Genomic DNA, 22675 nt, shown 5'->3' with positions numbered 1-22675 from the left:
TATTTTCTCGTGCTTCTCTTGCAAACACCAAGCTTTTCCCATTAACCTTCCTAAGGATGTGCTGGCTGAGCTCTGCCCCAGCCTGTGTTTGGGGCAGTGTCTGTTACTGCACATTTTGAGGCTCAGGGCTGTCTCCTCCGCAGGAGCAGGGCTGGCTCTTTGGCCCGTTCAGAGACTGACCTTCTCTAGCTCCCATGCGGGGTGAAAATGCTGCACGTGGGGCCCCATTCAATGGTGAGAAGGACCCTGGAAGGCATTTCGTGCACAAGATATTGGGCAGGGTAGAATCGCATCCTCCGAGCAAATGAATGGGGAGCACAGGTTATTGCAGCAGTTGACGAGAGCTGGGACTTCTCATGCCCTTGAGTATCTGAGTCGCGTGACCAATGCAGTGAAAAATTGTAATCTAATGCGGCCATGAGTATTCTGTTTGGAGCATCCTCCATATGTTAATTATTAATAATACAGTTATGAGAAAAGTTCCTGTTCTAGCTCTCTATTAAATAGGATTTACACAGCCATCTGGTGTTCTGTTTAATTCTTATTAATTTTTTTTTTTCCAAACCCAATTTGTGTGTCTTTAATTAAATTAAAACTCGTGAAAGAGAAAGGTGCTCTGGCTCTGTGATGACTATGAACTGAACTGCTGAAAAAGCTGAGGTGGGCACTCAACACTTGCAATTAAAAGAATACAGCAACAATAATTCTGACATTGGGAAAGAAGGATAACGAATGTCACCTTTTACAGAGACGCAACAGCTTTAAACCTAAAGGTAAATGTTGACATATAAGCCCCTTGCCAATATTAAAGGATGACAAGAAAGGAGCATAGAAATACAGACAAAAATGAGAACAGAAAATATGAAGGGCTCTGTAAAGCTGATATACACCAATAAAATAATTTTGTTGTAATACATCACAAGCTGCATTTTCTCACTATCGGCTGTCCAAGGGAAGACTCCAAAACAGAGTTGTCCCGGCCTCTGTACCTATGCCTGTCACAGGTAGAAATCACACCCTGGCTTAATTAGAAAAGAGTTCACACACAGGGAAAACCTGTGCTACCCTTATATTTCCAGTATCTGATTGAAACCAAAATTGTTTAATTGTTTCAAGAAAAGAAAAAACGTTATTCTGCAACGTTCAGTCAAGAACATGAAATAAACTCTCACTTAGGTGTTGTAAGCCTGCATGAAGAACAGCTGAGAGTATCCTTGCCTCAAAAAGCTCAAGATCAGTTTTATTTTCTTTCCTTGGGACCAGAACTCCAATTAGCAACTCAAGCCACTTTTGGCTATAATTCACCAGAAACACCCAACGTAAATAATTCTGGTTTCACCTTAATACTGCTTTTAATTTTGCCATTTCCATGAGCATCTGCTGGACCCCGCCACAGTGTTTGCTCTCACACTGTGAGAGTTCCCCAGCCTTCTCCTACAAAATCCAAAGAAACCACCTGAACAGCCTTGCTACAGCATCAGCAGGGTGCTCTGCTACTCTTCCTGCACCCAATCTTTCTCCTCCCTGTGCCTGAAGCCCTGCTCAGCTGCGGGAGAAAGAAATCAGTTCTTGACTGGAGTACGCAAGTGTGAAGCATAGCTAAATGATATCAGGGGAGACAATAGTACATTTGCAACAATCCCATAACATGGGCTAAAAGTCCATTTCTTGGAAACAATCCAGGACTCAGTAAATGCTCAAACATTTGCAAATTGTTTGTTTTACTCTTGACAAACTGTTCCCATTGTAATAATTTTCGAGGAATCATGAATCATTTAAGACAGCTAATTTGAAGGGAGAAAAGACTCTGGAAAACTTGAACGGAGGACATTTGAGTGCAGTTTTCCAAGAATCCTAGGGTACAGATTGATTATTTAGTTCTTTCCGGAAGGGTAGAGAATTAGGGTAATGCAGTGCTTTTAAAGACCACCTTGTGAACTACTGTAATTTTAGCTTTCTCCTTGCTGTGAAATACGTACAAGCAGAGTTTCTTAATTCTTCAATGACCTTCTATATAAAGTCCTTCAATTATATTAAGCCTTAAACTTGCTTTCTTGCCAGCATCTCATATGTGCTAGTAGCATGCTTTGCAGGAAAAAAAAAAGAGGCAGACAAGTAAAGTCTGGAACTTTTGCTCTTTCTTGAATGACTTTCCAAGATTCATCTCAAATTTTGTAACTTAGGAAAAAAAGATAATGATCAATAAAACTGTGTCTTTTCAGGTGAATGGAGAACTGCTTTTTTGGAGTAGTGAAGGGGCGAGGTAACAGGGAATTCTAATGGGAAGCACAGAGGAGAAAGTGCAGAGAAAGATCATTTAGGGCCTGGACAAAAACCTGTTGTAGGGTACCAGTTGCAGGTTTACTGAGTAGAGGAGATAAGAAGGCTTCAGTCCCCCTTTTAGCCCTGATGTGCATACAAAGTTTTCTTGCACCGACAGAGTGTGATCAGTGAACAGGTCTGTGAACATTCAGCTCAAGGGCAGGTTGCCCCTGGACATGGGGATTTTCGGGCAGGGATTTGCCCTTCAAACATAGAGGCACAAGCAGCACAATGTTTTGGGCTAAAAGCTGCCGCAAGGCTGATGGTTTGAGCTCCCTGATGTACAGGTGTGACATGCACCGTACGTGCAAGGGAGGTGCAGCCTCTGCCTCCAACCAAGTGTGACTTATTGGGGAATGCAACTGCTGTATTCAGGATCAAGAAGATACTGTGTTGGAACCAAAATTAGGACTTTAAATTGAAACTGTAATTGTAGCATCAATTGTATCCCTAAAATTTTCAGATGGGCACATACGAAGAAAAAGACAAAAGATGGCAGAGGTGATTTAAATCCTTAAAATGCAATGTGATGGCGCTCAGTTTCAAAATCCTGCTATCTCTGCCTCCTCCTGGCCTCCGTGGCCATTGGCCTTTGAGGGGGAAGACAACTCCATGAGGGCTGGGAGCTGGGCAGGGAGTGGGAGAAGCTTGTAGACCAGCTGCTATTATTAAAGAAAAATACCATTCTTAGACACTGTGGCTGTGGTGATTGCTGTGTATGAGGACAATGAAGTAACAGGGAAATTTAAAAGAACAAGGAAGATTTTTTGAGTTTGTGCAAATGCCTGATGAAACCCTACAGATGCAAATGCTCTCCTGCCTGAGGATGGGAGCCCTCGACATCTTTCCCAGACTCTGGAAATAAAAATGTGATAAAATGCAGACTGCATCAGCAGCCGTAAAAGTAAAATCATCGATATTAAATAATAATTTTCAATATAAATTGTTCTCTGCAAATTTTCATCAAAGAAAGCCTACTGTAGACAGAGTACTAATATGGAAATGTGAATTAAGCAGCTAATGGTAGAAATAGATTTTTTTTAAACATCAAATATTTCTTAAAATTTCAGATGTGAATGCAATTATTTAGTCTGGATACTAACTTAATGGAAAAAAACCCCATAACAACTCCTCTTTTATTTTATTTTCTCAGATCATTCTGAAGTCCTTAAAGTTGTCTTGTCTAAGATTCTTCTTGCTGTTCATGGGAAAAAACAAATATAAAACACTTCAGGAGCTCTATACTCATTTAAGTAAGAACATCTTTATTTCCCTGGCTCATCTAGAGCTTGCTGAGCTGGAGAATGCAAAACTGACCATCTGAATGTTGACGCTAATGGTAGAGGTGGGGAGCAGGGGTGGCAGGCACAGCTGTAGTCCCTTCATTAGTCCTACCCTGCCAACTAAACTTCCAGGACAAAAAAAAAATGGCAAACACAACTATTTCTGTGTCATTCCAGTCCCAGAGTGCAGTTAAAGAACTGGAAAGGTCTCCACGTCCCTGGGACTGTTTCTGGGTGAGTTACAGCCACCCACGTCTCAGCACCCAGACTTGGCCTGGGCAGGGAGCACTGTCAGACCAAGCGATGGGGGTTTGGGTGCTGTGGGTGGGAAGTCACTCGCTGCGCCTGCCTCGCTCTGCCTTTCACACTTGGAGGCCACATGTGATCTCATGCCTATGAGTCATTGCATTAGCTTTGAAAAAGTGACTTGAAATTTACAGAATCTGTCCAAGAATTGATTTATTAAACATGTACAATAATTCACCCTCCATCTCACCCCTCTCTATTATAGGATTCTCTTGAAATGAAAACAGATTTCAAAGCACAGGGTTTGTATATATAAGCCTAAATATCTCTCAGCTGGATAAAAAACCTTGTACCTGAAATGTATTGCCTCTTAAGGAAATCATTACTCTGTTACCATAACACAATCTCTTTGTTCAGCAAGTGTGATAAATATCAGTCTATTATCATAAGCCACTGCCAATAACCAAAGCCATTTATCTGAGTGTGTGTCTGCCTCCCACAAATGGAACTATCTTACTTTTGAGTTAGCAGATAAATGCTCGTCTTTAACATAGATATATACTGCCTGCTTAAAAGAATATTCTGAAAAGTGCTAACCTGAGAGCCAACGTGAGGTTGATGAATGCTTATGTTTATGTTCTGTAATCACTTTAACAGTTATTATCAGTGTGCAACAAGTTGCTGTGATCCAGAAGGGACGCTCAGCTTTCCTGGCCGTAAGAAGATATTTATACATAACAAGATCAACTGTATATGACATACCACAGATGCTTTAGGTCAGTGTTCATGCATTACGAAAAGGTGCACATATATACAACGTAAGAAATGGAGGCCGTGTTGCTCTGAAACCAGCTAAGCTAGGATGAATGTGCTCAAAGCGGCACAATAACTAACAGCAATTGAGGTCTGGCTAAAGGTCTTGGTATCTAAAGGGTGACACAAATATTTAGAAGAATAAAGCAGCAAAATAGTGCAAAAGACTTCATACATTGAAAAGGCTTGAGGTTCCGACCAACTTCATGATAATTCTCAGAGCATAGGCCACTGGGGTCTATTCTTTGATGAGGTGCAATCAGTGTCTTTCAGATGAGTTCATTTTCTGAAAGAGCACCAGAGCAAGTTTGGCCTCCTGTTATCAAAGCAACAGCTTCAATAACTAAACTTGACCCCACTTGCTGAAAGGCATCTAAGAGTGAACTGAGATGTTACGCTCAGTTTTGGTGATGGAACAGTGCAGAGACACAACATCCTAGGAGGAAATATTTGGCTTCATACTGCGTGCTCCTGCATGAAAGCAATTCGTTTCAAATAAGAGTTTTAAGATTCTCTTTAATTAATGGCTTTCATAACAGGAAAAGACCTTCTCTAGCCAGCACAGCAGTACAGTCAAGAGGCAAACTGAAGCAGGTGGTGGGTTTGGGAGGGGAAAGAGAGAGCAGATGTTAGCTTGAAAAATTGGAACGCTCTTTGAGTCCCGTAGCAAGAGCCCAGTTTCCATCAATGCATATTGTAGGAGCAATTAATTGGGACCACCCAGGCCTAGGATTTGCCAGGATCAAATTTTCTATTCACACAACATACTTCCGTGAAGCTAGATGTTTGTTTAAAATACTTCTAAAAGTCATTCAGTCTTCATGTTTTTCCTTAAAGTATACATCTTCCTTCCGTTTTGTAGATTTGGGGAAATCTGAACTCTTAGAATACAGATGCGGAGCTTTAGGAGAGTAGAAGCTGGGAATCTATCACTTTTTATTAATGTTTATCTACTTTCACATGCTTTCAAAAATATCAAAATTCCAAGTTAATCAGAAATTGATTTTTGAGGTTTTGATCCAATTCTGAATAAAAATTAGAAAACTTTTTTTTTTTAATTTAGATTGCACTTTTCATCAGACTGTAGTAAAGGGTCTTGACAACGACAAAATTGCTACTTTTTGTATATGTTTTTTCTATAACATTACAGAAAAGGAAACATTTTTCATGGTTGCAAGTGGCTTTGGAGACTAACAGGAGATGTGGATCAGAGTGAAGTGGTCAGGGAGCATTTGAGAGCAGACAAGTGAGACAGGAGACGGTCTGCTGACTTCAGTCAGGCTGCAGGGGCCAGCTATTTCCTCAGTCAAAGCAGTAGATGCAGTCTGAAGGAAAGACAGATGGTTTGGGAACGGTGAGGACCTGGACTAAATTATCTTCTTTTATAATTTGTGGCCAAAGATGCCACAGCATCTGCTAGGTTCATCCCTTACCTTCATGTAAATCACATTGAAGGAAGGAAGACCCTCAGTGTGTTACAGTAACAACTTTTGGTCCCTGCTGAAGTCTTCAGAGACTCATAGTCATGATCTGCACAAGAAGCACTGTGCTCTACGGGCAGTCCCTTGGGCTGTCTATACATCCATGTCTATCATTTTAAAATAAATGCCATACCTGCTGTAATATGCCCCTTGCAAATAACCTTCTCCGTATTAAAGTGTGTGAGAAAATGCAAATCAAGCCATAAAACGCTAAAATTCTAGGGATAGTCCTGGTCCCACAGAAATCTATCTTACATTTATTATTTTTCAGGTGACATCAAGGCAGCATAATTTAGATGTGAAGACATAATCACCAGGGACCCAAAGAAATAGCTTACCTTTTTGACCTCGTATTTAATAGCAAGCTTAATCCTGCTCAGACTTGGCCGGTGGTGCTCGGGGCACAAATGTATGTTCACATCTCCGTTCAGAATAGCCTCAACTTCTTCAGTGTCTCTGCACAGGTCCAGCACCCCCACAACAAAGTCCTTGCATTGCATAGATAGCTTTCTATAGTCGTTCTAAAGGAAAACAGAGAAAAATGAATTATTTAATTGCACACGTGAAAGCATGCCTCAAACGAACAAACCAAAAAAGCAAGAGAGCGCAATTGTAAGCAAGGTTACTTCTGCAAAACTACTGACTGGAATAGTAAGAAAGCACTTGATTTCACCCAGGGTGGTGTAGCTAGCTTTTCACAGATATACATGAACTCCTCCAGTCTTAATTAGCAATGTTTCTATCAGCAACATAGTTTACATTACAATAGAGCATGCTTTACAGAACAACAAGTAAATAATTTATAGGGAAATTTTGTTTTTAAGCAGTCGCTGTATCTCTCTTCTCTGGGTGGCATATCATCTAGGAACGTGAAAAGATGGCCAAACAAAGGTCCTGCTAATGGCTCAGAATTTACAGCAAGTTTTACAATTTAGTTTCTTTGCTAGTAATTCTTTCTTTAGTAACATTCAAGGAGTTTCAGGCTGGCACAACAAGCTGGAGCATCACATACAGATGTGTTCAAATGAATTATATAGTTGTAATACCAATTTCAGTTTCAAATTTATTACCTACCAATTTGGTTAAACAGTCCCAAAAGAGCATCCAGAGGATCATTTTTGTCATAACACTTCTCCAGCAAATGGGACTTTAGAAACTCAACGTGATTTCCTATGAAATAATTTCACCTTGCAAACCTAAATTACACTTATGGGAAAAGAGATAGTATGTAGCTGTCTTGATAGAGAGCTAGAAGAGCAGTTTCACTGCCTTAAATTAAATTGTGATTGATTTTCACATGCTGACACTTAAAAAATGAGGAAAATGCCACCATCTGTGTAAATGCAGTAAATTAGAACACAATTAAGGCTACCATTAATATCCTAACAAAATAGTGATATTAAAGACTCGATGTAACAAATAGAAATAATAAGCATAAGACAAGCTCTTACTGACTTGAGAGATCTTTTCAAATTAGGTTTGATGAGTTAATTAAATTCAGCAGCTTATCTAATTAAGCCAGCAGCCAAAAAAAGAAGATAGTTAAACCTGGATTTGATGAAATGATGAGAGTAACCTGGCTTTGTACTCCTATATTTTCTAAATTATTAATTCTAACATTTACACATAGCAACGTATTAGCCTTCCTTGTTAGGCAAGGATCTCAAAGCACTGTGCTAACATTCATTAATTAAGTAGAACAGTGCTGTCTAAAATATGATGTTATTAGAGGTGGCTAAATTTCTTTGGACAGTTTTTCCCCTTCAGAATTGAGATGCTCTTGATACTTAATATTTTTTAAATAAGTTGGTTTGATGACTTTGTCATAGGTTTGAGGTTGCTTCTAATGTGTGTGTCCCAACTTTGCTTACTATGCTGTCCTGTGTGCTGAAGGCTATGAAGAGCTGTTTCACTCAGCACAGAAAAATTCAATAGTCACAGGGAACCAGAAAGCCTTTCGGAGCTGGGATTAGACCATTCTCCCAGAAACAGGGAAGATGCCATTTCTGATAGGTGTTTAGGAGAAGGGGCTGAGGAGCTGAGGGATAGCGTGTATTTTAGTGGTGAGACCTTCTGCAAGGCGGAACTTGTACGTTTACATCCTCTTATCTATCAAAAAGGTTGAAATCTGGGTTTCCCTTTTCCTCCTTGAGTGCTGTAATCAGACCGCATGTTCTAATTGGAGTGTTCATAAATGGAGATCAGCAGGAACTTCAAATCTTCATTAAAAGGAGACATAACAACAAGCAGATGTTTATCTCTGGTAGAGCAGGTGCATGTCCCACTGCAGAAACTGGGGCACCAAGACTTCTATAAATGTGCCAATTTAGTGCATTAAGATGTCCTCAAGGTTCAGGCAGAAAATGATTGTACATTTGCATCTAAATCTAGTACCTAGGTATTTAGTGGGGATAAGGTTTGTAGAGTGAGTGTGATCAAATATGGGGTAAAGTAAGGTCTGAAATGTAAATGAAAAAAAGATTGTATTTTATGGATTCAAAGCGCTCCTCTCTAATCAATTTTGTGCTTTAATCTTCACCATACCAAGATGAATTTAAATAAATAGAAAGCTTGCCTGTTCACTGAGAGAATAGATGTCCAAACAAAAATATCAGCCTGGAAGTAACTACAGGAATTGTGAAGGACAGCAAATATAGATAGATCTGAAAATAGATGTAGGCTGGGAATGAAATACCTAGCTGCCACAGGTAATCGAGACACATAATTAGCCCAGCAGGTTTAAAAAATACAAGGGTGAGAACTCTGCTAAGCTTTAATACCATTCTCTATGTACCCTTTACAAAGTTCACAAGCTTATCTGTTAGCCAGTACATTTCAGGTAATTCTCATCATTTCCACATCATCTGAACAACTAGTATGTATTAGATCAGATTATTTTTCCTCTTCTGCTTTCTTTAAGGAAAGCAGTTTAGTTAACAACTAGGAAAGTGCTTCTAAAGCAACTGTAAATGGCAGGCTCCCAGCTGGCAAACTCCATCAAGACCCAACTTTATTCACATCTCCAAGCCTAATGTTTTTGCTTGTTCTGTACATTTGCAGGGACTATGAATGATTTTTCTGTTCAGAATTATTTACTCCAATTTTTAAGTAGACACAAGCAGCAACACTATCTACCCAAGATACAGGCTGTATAAAGAATAAAATAAAATAAAATAAAATAAAAGTGCCTTCCAGCCAATCTGTAGCCGGGCAGGAGAGCAGCTTACTGCTCTCATGAGACTTTGCTCACATGTTAAGACAAGCCTCAATGATCACTGAACCTGCTGTGTCTTCTGACGATCCCTTTTACAAAAGCATTTGTCATCTTTGTTGTGGCTTGCTTAATGCTCACAGTCAGCATAGACAATCCTGTTCAGTCTGATGGTGAGAACACAGCGAACACAGCGACTCTCCTCATGTCAGCGTCTTTCTCTTTGCAAGCACAGGTTATTGGCTGTATCTTTACTAAAGACTGAGATTAGCAGGAGACTGACAGCCAAGCTTCTCCTGACCCTGGCTTGCATAGTGTAGCTTTGATGACGCAAGCAGAAATGACCTACCTGCATATAAAACACTGAATTGCAAGCCATGACGCGTGCTAAAAAAACTCAGGGAAGCCAAGAAGATTTACAAGCAGCACACAAGCTATATTGGTAGGTGTGCCAGTGCTGTATAAATTGCCTGTATTTCACACATTTGGAAGTATCTGAGATCCTGCATCCCCTGCACAAAGGAGTGCCGTGGCAGTGGTGGGGCTCGCTTTTTCATAGGACAGAAGGCTGCAGCCCCAGGGCAAGGGTTATCGAGGGGTGGAAGAGTCGGGAGGCAGAGGTGAAGGAGAACCAGGATGCATTTCCAGTTTTACACCAAGGTGTTTGAGGATCAGAGCCCTGAGGACTCCTGGCGACTTTGCCAGGAGGCAGAGGGGCAGACGGCCACTGGGCCTTGGGGCGCAAAGGGCCAGTCCCCGCTCCGCCACAGCCTCTGCCAGCTGGGTTTGACCAACAAACCAAGTATTTCATGGCCCTCCCGGTCTAAATACGTTTCTGGGTTGAACCATTCTGGTTGCAAGCCTGGGCAGGCGGTGGGCTGCAAGCGGAGGTCCTCCTTCCCACCGCAGCAAGGAACTCACGGCTGGAGACACAAAATCCAGCTCGGTCCTCTCGGCAGCCTTGTGAAAACAGACACAGGCAACGACAATAACCCAAACCTTCCCGAGTACTCTGATTAGCTACCACATTATAGAAGTCGGAGGATTACAGGTTTCATAAAGCAGATGGATCTTTACAGTAATGAAAACCGCAAATCATACGTGAGGGATACTGGGGCCTCATCCTGACAAGCTGAGTGCTGTCAGGGCTCAGGGAGGAAGGTGAAGGATACAACTAAGTACACAAGAGAGCCAGTCTGCTTCAAATAACACATGGAACAGTATTTTATTTCCTACAGAGACAGCGAGCAGAGAAGGATCAGGATAATGCTCGAGAATGTTACAATATCATTTTTTAAAAACTAGAACATAATAAAAGGATTCCAAATTAGTCATTTCCTGCTTCTTCTAACACTGTTGTGCATGTGGAGTTAAAAATGTCTAATTTTGCTGTTTTGAAAAGGCTGATGGTACTTGTCATTCACTGCAATTTCTCTGAATACCCTATTATTATCTGTTGATTATGTTCTAAATGAACTCTGTCATGTCTCCACATCTGTTCAAAACCACCCAGATTTCTTCAGAAAAGAGCTGTTTCAGGTCAGAGGCAGGCAGTCTGAGTAAAAAGTTTAGTGACGAGAAAAAGTAAGACCAGCAACCTGTCTTGACTAGTTAATGAAAAAAAAAAAACCCAACCCCTGTTTAAAAAGCAATCACAGTCAAGCACTGAAAAGGAGCGTCCTCCATGGGAGCCTACCTCTGAAATGCCAGCATTGCAGGTGCATTTTGGATGGCACACAGAAATGTCTGGCCTCGATGCTGCAACGTGCAGTGAGCAGGTCTGAGATTTGCTGAACCTCTCAGTGCAGACGAGCTTTCACCAGAAACTGGAGTGTGGACAACGGTTCAGAAACTAAGAGGATCGAACCACTTTATATGCAATTACAAACTACCTTCCCAGTCCCAGATTGAGGAACACACTTGAGTTAATGTTCAAGTCCTGCTGATGCTGATGAAATGCTTGCAAGCATGTGTTTCAGTGAAGCACTGAAGTAATCTTCTTTCGGGCTTCAGGAATTTTGAAGTGGGATGAGTTTGTCAATCGACCTGCAGGGTTTTTTTGTTGTAATCATTGTAGATTAATCACTGCACAGCTGTCACTTGAAATGGGGCCACAGACCCACAGGATGGTGCATGGCACACAAATACAGAACAACCTGTACAGGTGCACTATTAATGAAAATCACTCCATATGTTACCATTTAGGACCTTTAATTAAATTCAATCTAATAATTGCTTCCAAATAACACCCTTAAAGAGCAGTACAGGAACCACAACCCATCAATAGATATTCTAAGCAGAGATAATTCCAAGTTTCACAGTTTTTACTGCTATCCTGTATACAACTAATTGTTTTGTAAGCCTATACTAAAGCTTCAGGGTCAGACTTCTGATCAGAAAAACTAGTATCACAGATGAATTTCCTTTGAATATGTAACCATATATCTGGCCCAGAATGATTTAATCTACAGACCTTTTTCTAGGAAAAAAAGCAACCTAATGCTGCTTATCAATACACTTTTTTTTTTTCCAAGTAAAAGGAGGAAAAGGGGAGGAGACACAGGATGGTGGCTATATACTAGAGTCACCATTTCTCTAGGGCTCTGTCCATATTGTCTTTTATAAGTCTGCTTCACTGGAATTTGAGGGCTTCCATACAAATCCAAGATTTCTGGAACCAATGGACATGAACGTCCAGCATCTGTGACTGGGGCTATCATCGCACCAGAAAGCCTCCGCGTGCTCTCAGTGTGTTTGCAGATTAACTGCACGGCACAAACCTGCTGAATCCAACCTCCCGTCTGTGAGCAATGCAGGAGCTGTGTACTCGGCAGTAAATCTGGCATTTCTGGGTAGCATTAAATTTGCTGTGCAAATGAAAGCTGTAGGCACATTGCACAGAGCCTCTCTTTCTGCTTCCTTGAAGCTCTTGGCTCTTTGTATTTGATCTACATCACACATACACATATATCACGGGGAGAAATATTGCATTGCTTAGATTAGCACTGTGAGAAGAAGCAGCAGAAATAAAATGGAGAAGTAATTCTGTAAGCATGAACAGAAAACTCCCCCAAATAAAAACGCTAGTAGATAGAAAACAAAGGTGAGAGAAAGGAGGGCAGCAGAAAGCCACTAATATTACATGCTAGTTTTGAAACGAAGTTTTTAAATAAACCATCATGTCAAATATACAAAATGCTTATAAATATTTACCAATTAGATATCACATGAAATATGCACAAGCCAGTCTAGAAGCTGTTGGACAAATTTCCTTCTGGGTATTTACACTGTCTGTGACTGGCCATATGTTTAGGAATGAAAAAAAGCACAAGGCCTGTGGGAGGGAAGGTGATGAGAGGCAAGACTAAGAAAGGGCCCTGCACTGATCCTGCTCCTGTAACCATGTTATCTTCTGAAGTGCCCCGAGCATCCCTTCCAAAGAGCTCTGGCGACTGTGCACGTAACTTCTGACACGTTTGAATACAGCCGAGTGCGTTTCTATTGTTTCCAGACTAAGTGCCTACATGCATAGACTATGCCAAGGCTGTACAGTTAATATTCCAGAAAGCACAACATCAAGTTGATTTGTGTTCTCTTGTTTCTTAAGTGGCAGCTCATCGGTGATTTTTTTGGAACTTTGGGTGTAGTATGTTATATTCAGTGGGCATGGCTCTGAAAATAAAGCCAAGTTCTCATTTAAAACACTTCTTTCCTCAGGTGCATGCTGCGAATTATGTCTGGAGGTAGCAACAGATGCCGCTGGTTCGTTTTTCCAATGATCCAGACCTTGACTTCTTCACCTCCAGTGAGCATAATATAATAAGCAATCTGTTCAAATACAAGAGTTTGACATTTCAAAAGTGCGTGTCTGTTGCTTTCCAAGCAATTCGGACCTTTCTAAATGGAGCCAAGAGAAACATGGCAAGCGTTTGCTCGCTGCAGAGTGCCAGGCTGCAGCATGGTGCAGCAGCGGGGCAGTGCCTCCCGGCAAAGGGTGACTTTAAATCCTGTGAGGGAGTGTCAGGGGACACCAAGAGATGTGTCCAATAAAAGAGCCCAAGGACAAAGCAGACAGTGCTGTCTGTGTTGACATTACTGTTGGCCAAAGAAGTCCAGAAACCAAGTATGCTTTGACTGAGGACAAAAATTGTGTGGCTTCCAATGAGCCATGAAAATAACATTCCTTGCATCATTGCAAAGACTTCAATGGCAGCTGCATTGACTGATTTACAATAAGAAATTTTTTTTGGTGCCTCTTTTTTCTCCTCAATAGGTTAGGCTTTCTAGCTGCAATTCACCTCTTCATATGCACCCCAGAAGCTGATCTCTGAGACAGCATACCCCTTCAACAAGGGCTAGAGCAGTAAGAAATCAAACAAACCACTGACTTTGGATTTCACCTTATACCTATTGACTGGCAGATATATCAAATCCTTAAGGAAACCAGCCAAGGTGGTGTTAATGGTTTCTGTGGCAGAGTTAAAAAAATCCCTTAAAATTTGTTACTGTGCTTTTACAGCATCCTTCACAGGTCCAGGCATATGTGTAAGCTTCAACAATAACGTTCCAAGAGCTTTAAAGTGGGAACTGTCAAAAGCAGCAGAAAGGATAGGTTTGCACCTCCCTGTTTTGGTTCTACTCTTTCGCGCTCTAGCTGTTATGTATCTACCAACTCTACTGATAACTGCTTCTGGGAAATTGTTCAGTTTTGTCATAAACACAGCTTCTGTGGAACCAAAACCAATTAATAAATTTTGCAAGCTCTTTCCATCAATAAAAACATTGGAAAATGCAAAATACTTCACTTTGATATCCCCTTGAAACAATTCTTTAAAATGTATTTTTTTTTCTTTTTTAATCTAAAATTAATGGGTGGATTATTTGGGGAAGTAAAGCTAGGAATCCATTCACATAATCCTAGGAGGAAGCTAAGGACTGAGACTGAACACAATTCTTGACTCTTCAGCCAAAGTTTTAGATTCCTTAGCATAAGAAATTGCAGGATCAGTCCACTCTCAACTTTTTTTATTACTTATATTGATTTTTTTCTATTTGAAACTTAAAATAAATTTCTTGTACCTGTGAACTCTCTCTACACTGAAATTAGTGAATCACTTGACTTATTTAAAGTTCTCACCCTGAACAAAGTACAATCTTTTTTTTTTAAATATGCGTTTAAGAAGTTGCTATAAGAACACCTCCATCTCCTCTACTCCTTTCCCACAATGTCACCTTCTTCCTGACAAGTACCATTACTGAGCATCTCCGTAGCATGCATGTGTGCAGAAACATCAGCGCTATTCAGCGTAGAACGAAAACCCTATTCCAAGTCTCTGAAGATATTTAAATATACTTAGAACAGAAATTATGTTGGTTGACAATAATTTTTTTTAAATTAGAGTATTTAAATTCTCAAGGTTGGCATAGCAGCTTTTCAGCATAAGATGGCATTTGATGCTTGATGTACTTCTCTTTCACATCATCTCAGCTGGCTTTCAAACCCATGTCACAAATAAGCCACATGCTTTTGATTCCTCAGCTAATTAAAAGGTGTTTTTTTTTACCTTCTTGCAGATTTCCCCAAGCTCATTTGAAAGTTTATGCTGAAACACCTGTTTTCAGAAGATAAATTATCAAGTCCCTGGATGTCACAGAAACAGGACAGGCTATAGAGAGGTGTTAACTAAATATTTTGGCATGCAAAATGTAGGGAATACATACGTTCAGTGAAGGAGAGGGTCTGGCTCTCTGTGTCCTGTCAACAGCTTCTCTTTATTAAATACAAACTACACATCTCAAAATAATACTCTACTAATTCTCTTGGTGAAGAAGACTTTAGGATCTGTTAATGTCAGCAGTAAAATCAAGCTCATGATGATGCAGTGCAAGATTCCAAATCTCTCTCCATTATTTTCAAATATTTGCTTGCTCCTTGTGTGGGAACATGACACTGAGAAATGGCTTTTCTTATTTTTAAAGATGCAAATGCCTCTTGCATTAGAGGAACATTTATCTCAACCTTACTTTTATCATCATGCAGAAGAATTCCTCTTTTACCGCCAGATGCATTTCACAAGGGCAGGAGTCCAATGCAGTGTTGGGGTTAACTTCTTTTTCTTGCCACCTATTCTGTTTTCAACAGAGCACACACACACAAGACGAGGGGCAGCAAATCTGCTGCTCTGATGTGATAGATGTATCAAAGCACGAAAGTTACCTCTGGGCCAAGCTCCTCATTTCACATGCCATCCATACTTCTCCTCTCTGGCATTTTCCCATGTTTATTACATTCCTGATCTGTCTGTTACAAGCACCACTGGGGAAGATCCACATTTCCTATACAATTTGAGACTGAATAGATAGTTTCCTTGCACTAAATGCATTAGCTGCTCTCCTTCAATTGTGTGGCTCTTTTCAGCTCAGCTGCTTGAAACCCTTACATTTCCTGAAAACCAGATGGGAAAAAAAGGGAGAAAATAGTGGATTTAAATTTAAAGCAATTATTTACTTAACACAGCTACATCTATCCCCTAAGCTGAGCTAAATTTGGCACTTTCAGCTTGCTTAAGGAACACACTTGTGTGTTCAAAGGTGCTGTGAGTCCCATTTCTCATGGGAATTTTGGCTACAAACTGCATCTGCATATCAGGAGAAAGACTGCTTCTAAATCCAGCCTGCAAGTGAACGCTGGCTTAACTGAGAGCCATGATGCAGCTTACATCGAGAACTAAAATAACTATATGTCTTCCAGATCTCAGACAGACAAGTACCACATTTCCCAATGTCCAGCAGCAACAGCTCCTTGGAAAACTAGTCACAAACATCAGAGTGAATGAAATTCTGGTCCCCACAGCACCAAAGCAGCAACCGAGCACGTTGGAAAAATGTGATCCCAGCTGCAGAGTCCTGGTACAGAGTACTCTTGAACGTACGGACATCATCCTCGCTCTAAGAAGAGCACTTAGAAGTGATGCTGCAGCACTATCTTAAACAGAAATGCGAATATAAAAAGTGTGTAATTACATTTCTTTGTTCTGAAATGAGTCCCAATCCTGGGGGTTGGTTAGTGACAATGAAATGACACACTTGGCAATGAGCAATTTCCACGCTGCACTGGTGTAAAGTTCCCTGCAACAAGTTATATTCCAGGAAATTGCCATTTTTGATCATGTAAATGCCAAAAACCCATAGACACTGAAGTACCTAGCACCATTTTGTGGCAATGTAAACTTGTTTGTATACCATTCCTGTTTATCCACAATCCAGTGGATAGTCTGCCTAGACGCAGTGAGGATGAGTTCATTATAATTATCTACAATAACAACAATTAACAACACAATGAAAGATAAACTAAATCACTTCCCATCTGCATCCTCTTTAATGTTGGACTTGAGATCCTCAGAATATGTTACTTCGTTTACATTCATTAATACGATATTAATTCCCTACAGTGCCTTGGACAAACGTACCTGACTCCGTTCTCCCATCTGCTGATCTAGTATTATTATTCTATTCAGAGTAATAGTCCTAATTATGCTCATTTGTAGTTCCAGTAGATATCCTTGCCCAAAGAGAATAATGAGCGGCAGTCTTTGGAAACCAGTCATCTTGCTCATAATAGACTGCCCGGGTCCTAACTATTCCCTAAAAACCAGTGCTGGTTTTTAGCTGAATGCTTGGGCATTTGGCGTTACTAATTAAACACAAAGCTTATCAATATCATATTGGACTGATATTGCAATAGTGATAGCATCATCTTCCATCTGCTTCCCTCACCAATAATTTCATTTTGTCTTTCTGAAAAATGTCTTTGTCTTTGGCGCTCTAGAGTATACCCATCTTCGTATCATTTTTTGCTGAGGGGAGGAGGAAGGGTAATTGTATTACTATGTAATTTTATATCAGTAAGTGCTCTGAGAAAACTCTCTGAGACAAACGGTGAGTGTGCTAGTAAGGGCAAGCTCAAAGTCATACAAGCTCTGCACTCATTGCAGAGGATCCAGTGACTAGGATGGAAAGGACCAACATGCCTTTCCTTTCAAAACGGCCAGCTGCAAGTGGCAGGAGCCCTCTCTTCATTACCATCGAGTAGGTGCACCGGTTTTGGATACCAGGACTCATTTTGCCTTGCACGCTCAGTGGGTAAGAAAGGAAAACACTCTGTCACTGTTAACTAAACACAGGCAACTGGCCAAATCATTCCCCCTATTTATCACCGCGCTACTAGCAGCTGGCGGCAAAGCTGGCAGAGAAACGCGAGCTGCTCCTCTCCGGAGCGGCAGCGAGGGCCATGGCTGAGCGCAGTCCTGGGCTGTTCGGCTCTGCCGCAGCAGAATCCAACTGCCCGCACAGACAGAAAGTCCTCTGGCACCTGGGCTGGGCAGCCAGCAGAACAGCGAGAGGCGGCACGGAGGAGTTTGTCTCCCCTTTATTGCTTAGAGACTGGAGAGGCAAAGGTAAATTTCTGTGGGATAGCCCGGATCATTGGGAAAGGTTGTGGTAGAGCATAAATCCTTCCTAACTGATATAACTGCTGATCAATTAGTTAGCTGTGATGGATCCCTTAATCCAAGATGCGATCTGTTATTCCTCATTTGTATAAAGAGAGGAATCCATGAGCAGTGGTCAGCCTCGGGTCAGACCCACCGGTTAGTCCACCAGCTTCTTTGTACATATTTCTTTCAAAGGGTGAGGATGAAATCATCTTCGGGTTCAACAAACCTGAAGGTGATACAATGGTCAAATGAGCCATGATTTTGCCAACTACTGGGGCTTTTCTCCCATGTTAAAGTTGTTATAAAATACAAAATGTGAAATTAGTGACACTGTGGTAAGCTGAAGTTTTTATGTGTAATTAAATTTTGAAAGTATTTCTAAACTATTTGTTGCCTGTCAGCTGGGTTTGTGACAGTCCTTATGTCTGTTAGATTCATCCTTCCAAGCATCTGTACTCAAAAAGCTGTTGTAGAACAGTGCTTGCACACAAAAGAGTAACACAATGTAGGCAAATCATCTTCATTCCTAAAATCAGTCATCTCTAAACCCAAACAATTTTCTTCGCTCCTTGTCTCTGAGAAGCAGAAACAGGGTGAGGACCAGGTATCACAGCCTCACTTTTGCTAAAAGAGCTCCCAAAAGCCAGTTAAATACCACTTAAATCTTCATACCAGCTACCTATTTTCCTTTACTCAGCTATACGTGGTGTATATGACTCCACAACACAGATGGGCACTATATTCATTTAATTTAACCTTATTTCACTTGCTTTTCTATCACAGTAACTTTAACTTAATATAACTCTGTATTTAACTTTGCCTTCATACAGATCCCCTCCGCACACAGCAAATTATCTCAAAATGTCAGTTGTTTTTTTCCTTCTACTTAGTCAAAACGCTTATATTCCTCATTAACATTTTACAAGCTTTATTATGCTTCACTCTGACTACAAAATATCCAGAGATTGCCTGTATCAAAGGTAAACGACTCTCTCCTTGTATTCACTATCAAAAGTTCAGTTTCAAGAGGGATGAAAAGGGGATCTCTGAACTCTAAACCCCTTTCTTCTAAATATATTCAATATGCTCCAAGTTACTCTATGTAAGATGTCACACACACAAATATATTTCCTGAAAATCATGCCTCAGTAAAATTAGTTGCCACTAGGCCTTGGCAGTTCAGAAGGATTTATAAAAGTCACCTTACATAACAAAAATTAATTTCTAAATTCCTCATCGTACCCCGGGTTTAAGAACTATATGGAAAATCTGGACTTAATATAATCACTACAGCAGGCTACAAGAGGAAGAAAAATAAAAGTCACCAACCACTTATGCAGAGAGAAAGCACACTGACAGCCCCTGTGCCACCTATTTACTGGAGTGTAGTACCTTCAGATTCAGAAATTTAGTATCAGATGTTTCTGGCAGGGGAGGAACAAACACATTAATATTGCTGGGGTTTCTCCTCTTTTCCTACAGATTCCTCCCAGGATTATTTATGCGTAAGGGAGTTAACTCTGCTCACCACCCTTACCAACTCCTTCCCTTAGGGTCCCTTAAAAATGTGTCCGTTAATAGGGATTTTTCAGCTTGACAGAAATGCACTCCTGATGGAGGATGGGCTGCTTATTTGTAAGGAAACACTGAAATCCCAGGAGCAAAATTACCTTAAAGTAACTGAAATATGCTCAATTCCATCTGGTTCCAGATTTTGCACTTGTTTCTCTACCTGGCTAAAATGTCGCATTATTTGGCTTAAAACTTATCTACGTGAAAATGCTTCCAAAATACTTGACAGTGGTGGAGCAGCTGCTGTGCTGCTTCATTATGTGAACCACTTCCATTGCTCTCCCCTTCACACCCTGCTTATGGACCCATGTGTTGTCTCCTATTAATGATTATTGTTAATAATTACTATAAAATATAATAAATTATTATTATTATTATTATTATTGTCCCATGTTATTTTATACTTTTATGATTATGTCTGTTGCTCACCTAAACTGGAATCCTGCTCTCGTATTAGGGCTGTTATGTGCAATCAAACTGGAAAGAATATGCTGTAAGTGCTGCAGTTGCAAGGCTGTTCATCCTTAACTGAGTAGACTAGAAATCGCTTCCCAAGGATCTGTAAAGGGTAATAAACATTGCTCTGATGGTGTGCAAACTGGCATTGCCAAAAGTCTCACTTACAGTAGCCTCAGGGGAAACAAAAGTATCCCAGCTGTACTCCCTGGGATATTCAAATATTTCCAGGGTTGCTTCTGTCTTGCCATCTCCAAACACCAAAAGTTTCCTCCAGACAATTTTATGAGAGGAGCAAAACCCTTAAAGGAATTAACTAAAATATTAAATTTTCTTACACTGATGCATTGTCTCTGACTTGATGTGTTGAAAGAATCTTTTTTCCCCTCCACTGTTTCAAAGGAGAGACATGGGCTTTTTCTTCTGGGAAAGTGAAGAGAACATTTTCCTGTAGAATGTGTTTTGTCAACTTTTCAAGAGGTTTTCTTTTTCTTTTTTGACCAAAGTTAGCTGGGATATTTTAACAACACTGTCACTCTATCACCCACAAAGTAGGTTAAATGACCTTGTAGACAGTGGCCAGGATCCAATTTTATGTGGCTGCTCAGTGGCTAGTACTGTCACTAGAGTTACAACTTTCATGAATAATGGTCTTATTTTTTCCAGGTGCAGGTGTGGGTTGTAGATGGCTGAGTTATACCCTTCACTATGAATCACAACATCTACTACTCTGCTTTACTGTGAATAGACATAGACAGATGCTAAGATACCTTCGCATTCGCAGGTACAAATATATTTTTTTTCAAGACAGCTCCAGGCATCACAGCTTTGGCATCGGTTCTAAACCACTCTGAAAAGCTTTGGAGATTTTCTTCTCATGCAACATTTTAAAACCATTTTGCTTGGGCAGTGTGCCAGGCAGAAAATGATTTAATCACAGAACAGGCATAGAAAGAGCACTTACAAAAACAGCTCTCAAAATATAGAGGATATTTCTTAATTTATAAATATTTAAAGAGAACAATAAGAGAGTCACAAATTTGGTGGCTTTTTAAGATCAGAAGGGTTCTCTACATCCATTTTCCACAGTCCCTGCTATATATCCATGCAAAACATATCTGCAATTAATTAATTCAGCTCTCAAGACAAACTTGATGTAGCATCTATTATTGGTGGATTTGTCTCTGAAAAAGAACAGCACGGAGAATGAGTTCCTCATGTACAGAGTGAATCCCACTCAGTGAGCCAAACACAAATTTCGTTACAAGGCTTCAATATATTCTCCTTCTCCCAGGCTATTTCTGTGACCATTTTTAATTTCCTCTCTTACTTTAATACTTAATTTGTTCCAACAATAACTTAAAATTTTAATAATAGGAAATTTGTTTTCCTGCTTTACTGGGACTTGATTCTTTCCTTTATTATGAGTTGGGTAATTGGTTGTACCAGCTTATGCATTTGCTTTGCACAAGTGAAAATTGAAAAAAAGAATTGTAGCTTCTAAATGCACATGTTTTCAAGGCAGTAGAGAAAATTGGCTTGGGGTGGGGGGGGCAAAAAGTTCTTTTTTAAGGCTAAAAACCACCAAACCACGTCCCTGACCCCATCTCTAAGAAAAAATAACGTTCTTGTTAAAGACTGGCCTGGAAAAGTTCATATCCAAAAAACTTGAAAAAAAAGATTATAGATTACTAGCATATCTTTACAAATAGAAGTTTTCATCATTTCTACAGAAGTGCTCAACTCTTTTGACTGTGCACTAGCAGTGTAAATGCATTTAGCAATGTATACATTTTTGTTCTTTCACAAGTATCATGCATATTTAGGTAAAAAAAAGGCAAAAAGTGAGTCACCCTTTTGACTTTGAGTATCAAGATGGGTTCAAAGGCAGCAGGGATCTCCCTGCGAGAAGCTGAGGGTACAGAAGTAGCATAGAGCCAACAGGAGAAGCAGAGAACAAGCTGATTAGAACATAAACTGCAACACAAAAAAGGTCTGAAAGGGATGTTCTGGACCAGCCCCATCAAAGCCCAGTGTCATCAGGCATTAATTTGGGATAAAGCTGAGTGACCCAGTGGCCTGCTCTCTCAATTGGAAATTTAGCAATGAGGGTCAGAAGAGGTAGGAGAGGAAAGGGATGCAATGGGAAGAGGTGGTTTTCATTCCCAAGCAGCTGCTTTTTGGAGTGCTTGTCAGAAAACTCACAGGAGGAGAAATAAGAGTTTGGGTCCAGCTGTGTACAGGAGCTGGTGCAAGAGCCGATCACCTGGGAATAGTGGCCATTCATATACTCAAAAGTATTTATAACGGTGATACTTAATTTTCAAAACAGGAACGAGGTAAGATTGATGATACTTGTGTGGGAGAAAATAAAAACAGTAGTAAAAAGGAATCAATATATTCTGCCTACCAGGCCAGATTTCTGAAGCTTCCTTCTGTCTTCTCTTCCTAAAACCCAGCAAAGTGAAACAGCAGAAAAAAAGGAAGATGCACAAGTAAAAAGACATCTCTTTAAAAAAATACAAGTCCTGTCTGGAAGAAAAAGTAGAAAAGAACAGAAAATCTGGAAAATTAAATGAAAACCTAAAGAAAGGCCAGATAAAAACACTAAAGCCTCAAAGAGCATCTTGCTGAAATAATAAATATGAATCTTAAAAGGTGTTCCCAAACATATCAGAAGCAAGATGCCTGCCAGAGAGTATGTTGAGGCAAGAGATTACAAAGGGATAACAGGATGACTCAAGGAAAAATGGGTCAGAGTGGAAAAATTAAGTGATTGATTTACAAGAGTGTTCA

At 40.3% G+C, this 22675-nt stretch overlaps 1 protein-coding gene across 3 annotated transcripts in view; it reads right to left on the bottom strand.

Moving 5' to 3' along the window:
- The window catches only part of TRPC7 (transient receptor potential cation channel subfamily C member 7), an 81280-nt gene that overhangs the window by 43249 nt on the left and 15356 nt on the right, over positions 1-22675 (bottom strand). For all 3 annotated transcript variants that reach the window (XM_029998432.1, XM_029998433.1, XM_029998435.1), the window contains exon 3: positions 6484-6666. In XM_029998432.1, the coding sequence (XP_029854292.1) occupies positions 6484-6666 (183 nt within the window). The remainder of the gene's footprint in view (positions 1-6483; positions 6667-22675) is intronic.

Source organism: Aquila chrysaetos, chromosome 22 (genome assembly GCF_900496995.4).
Source record: "Aquila chrysaetos chrysaetos chromosome 22, bAquChr1.4, whole genome shotgun sequence".
Taxonomy (NCBI): Eukaryota; Metazoa; Chordata; class Aves; order Accipitriformes; family Accipitridae; genus Aquila; species Aquila chrysaetos.
This window is presented reverse-complemented; position numbering and strand designations above follow the sequence as displayed.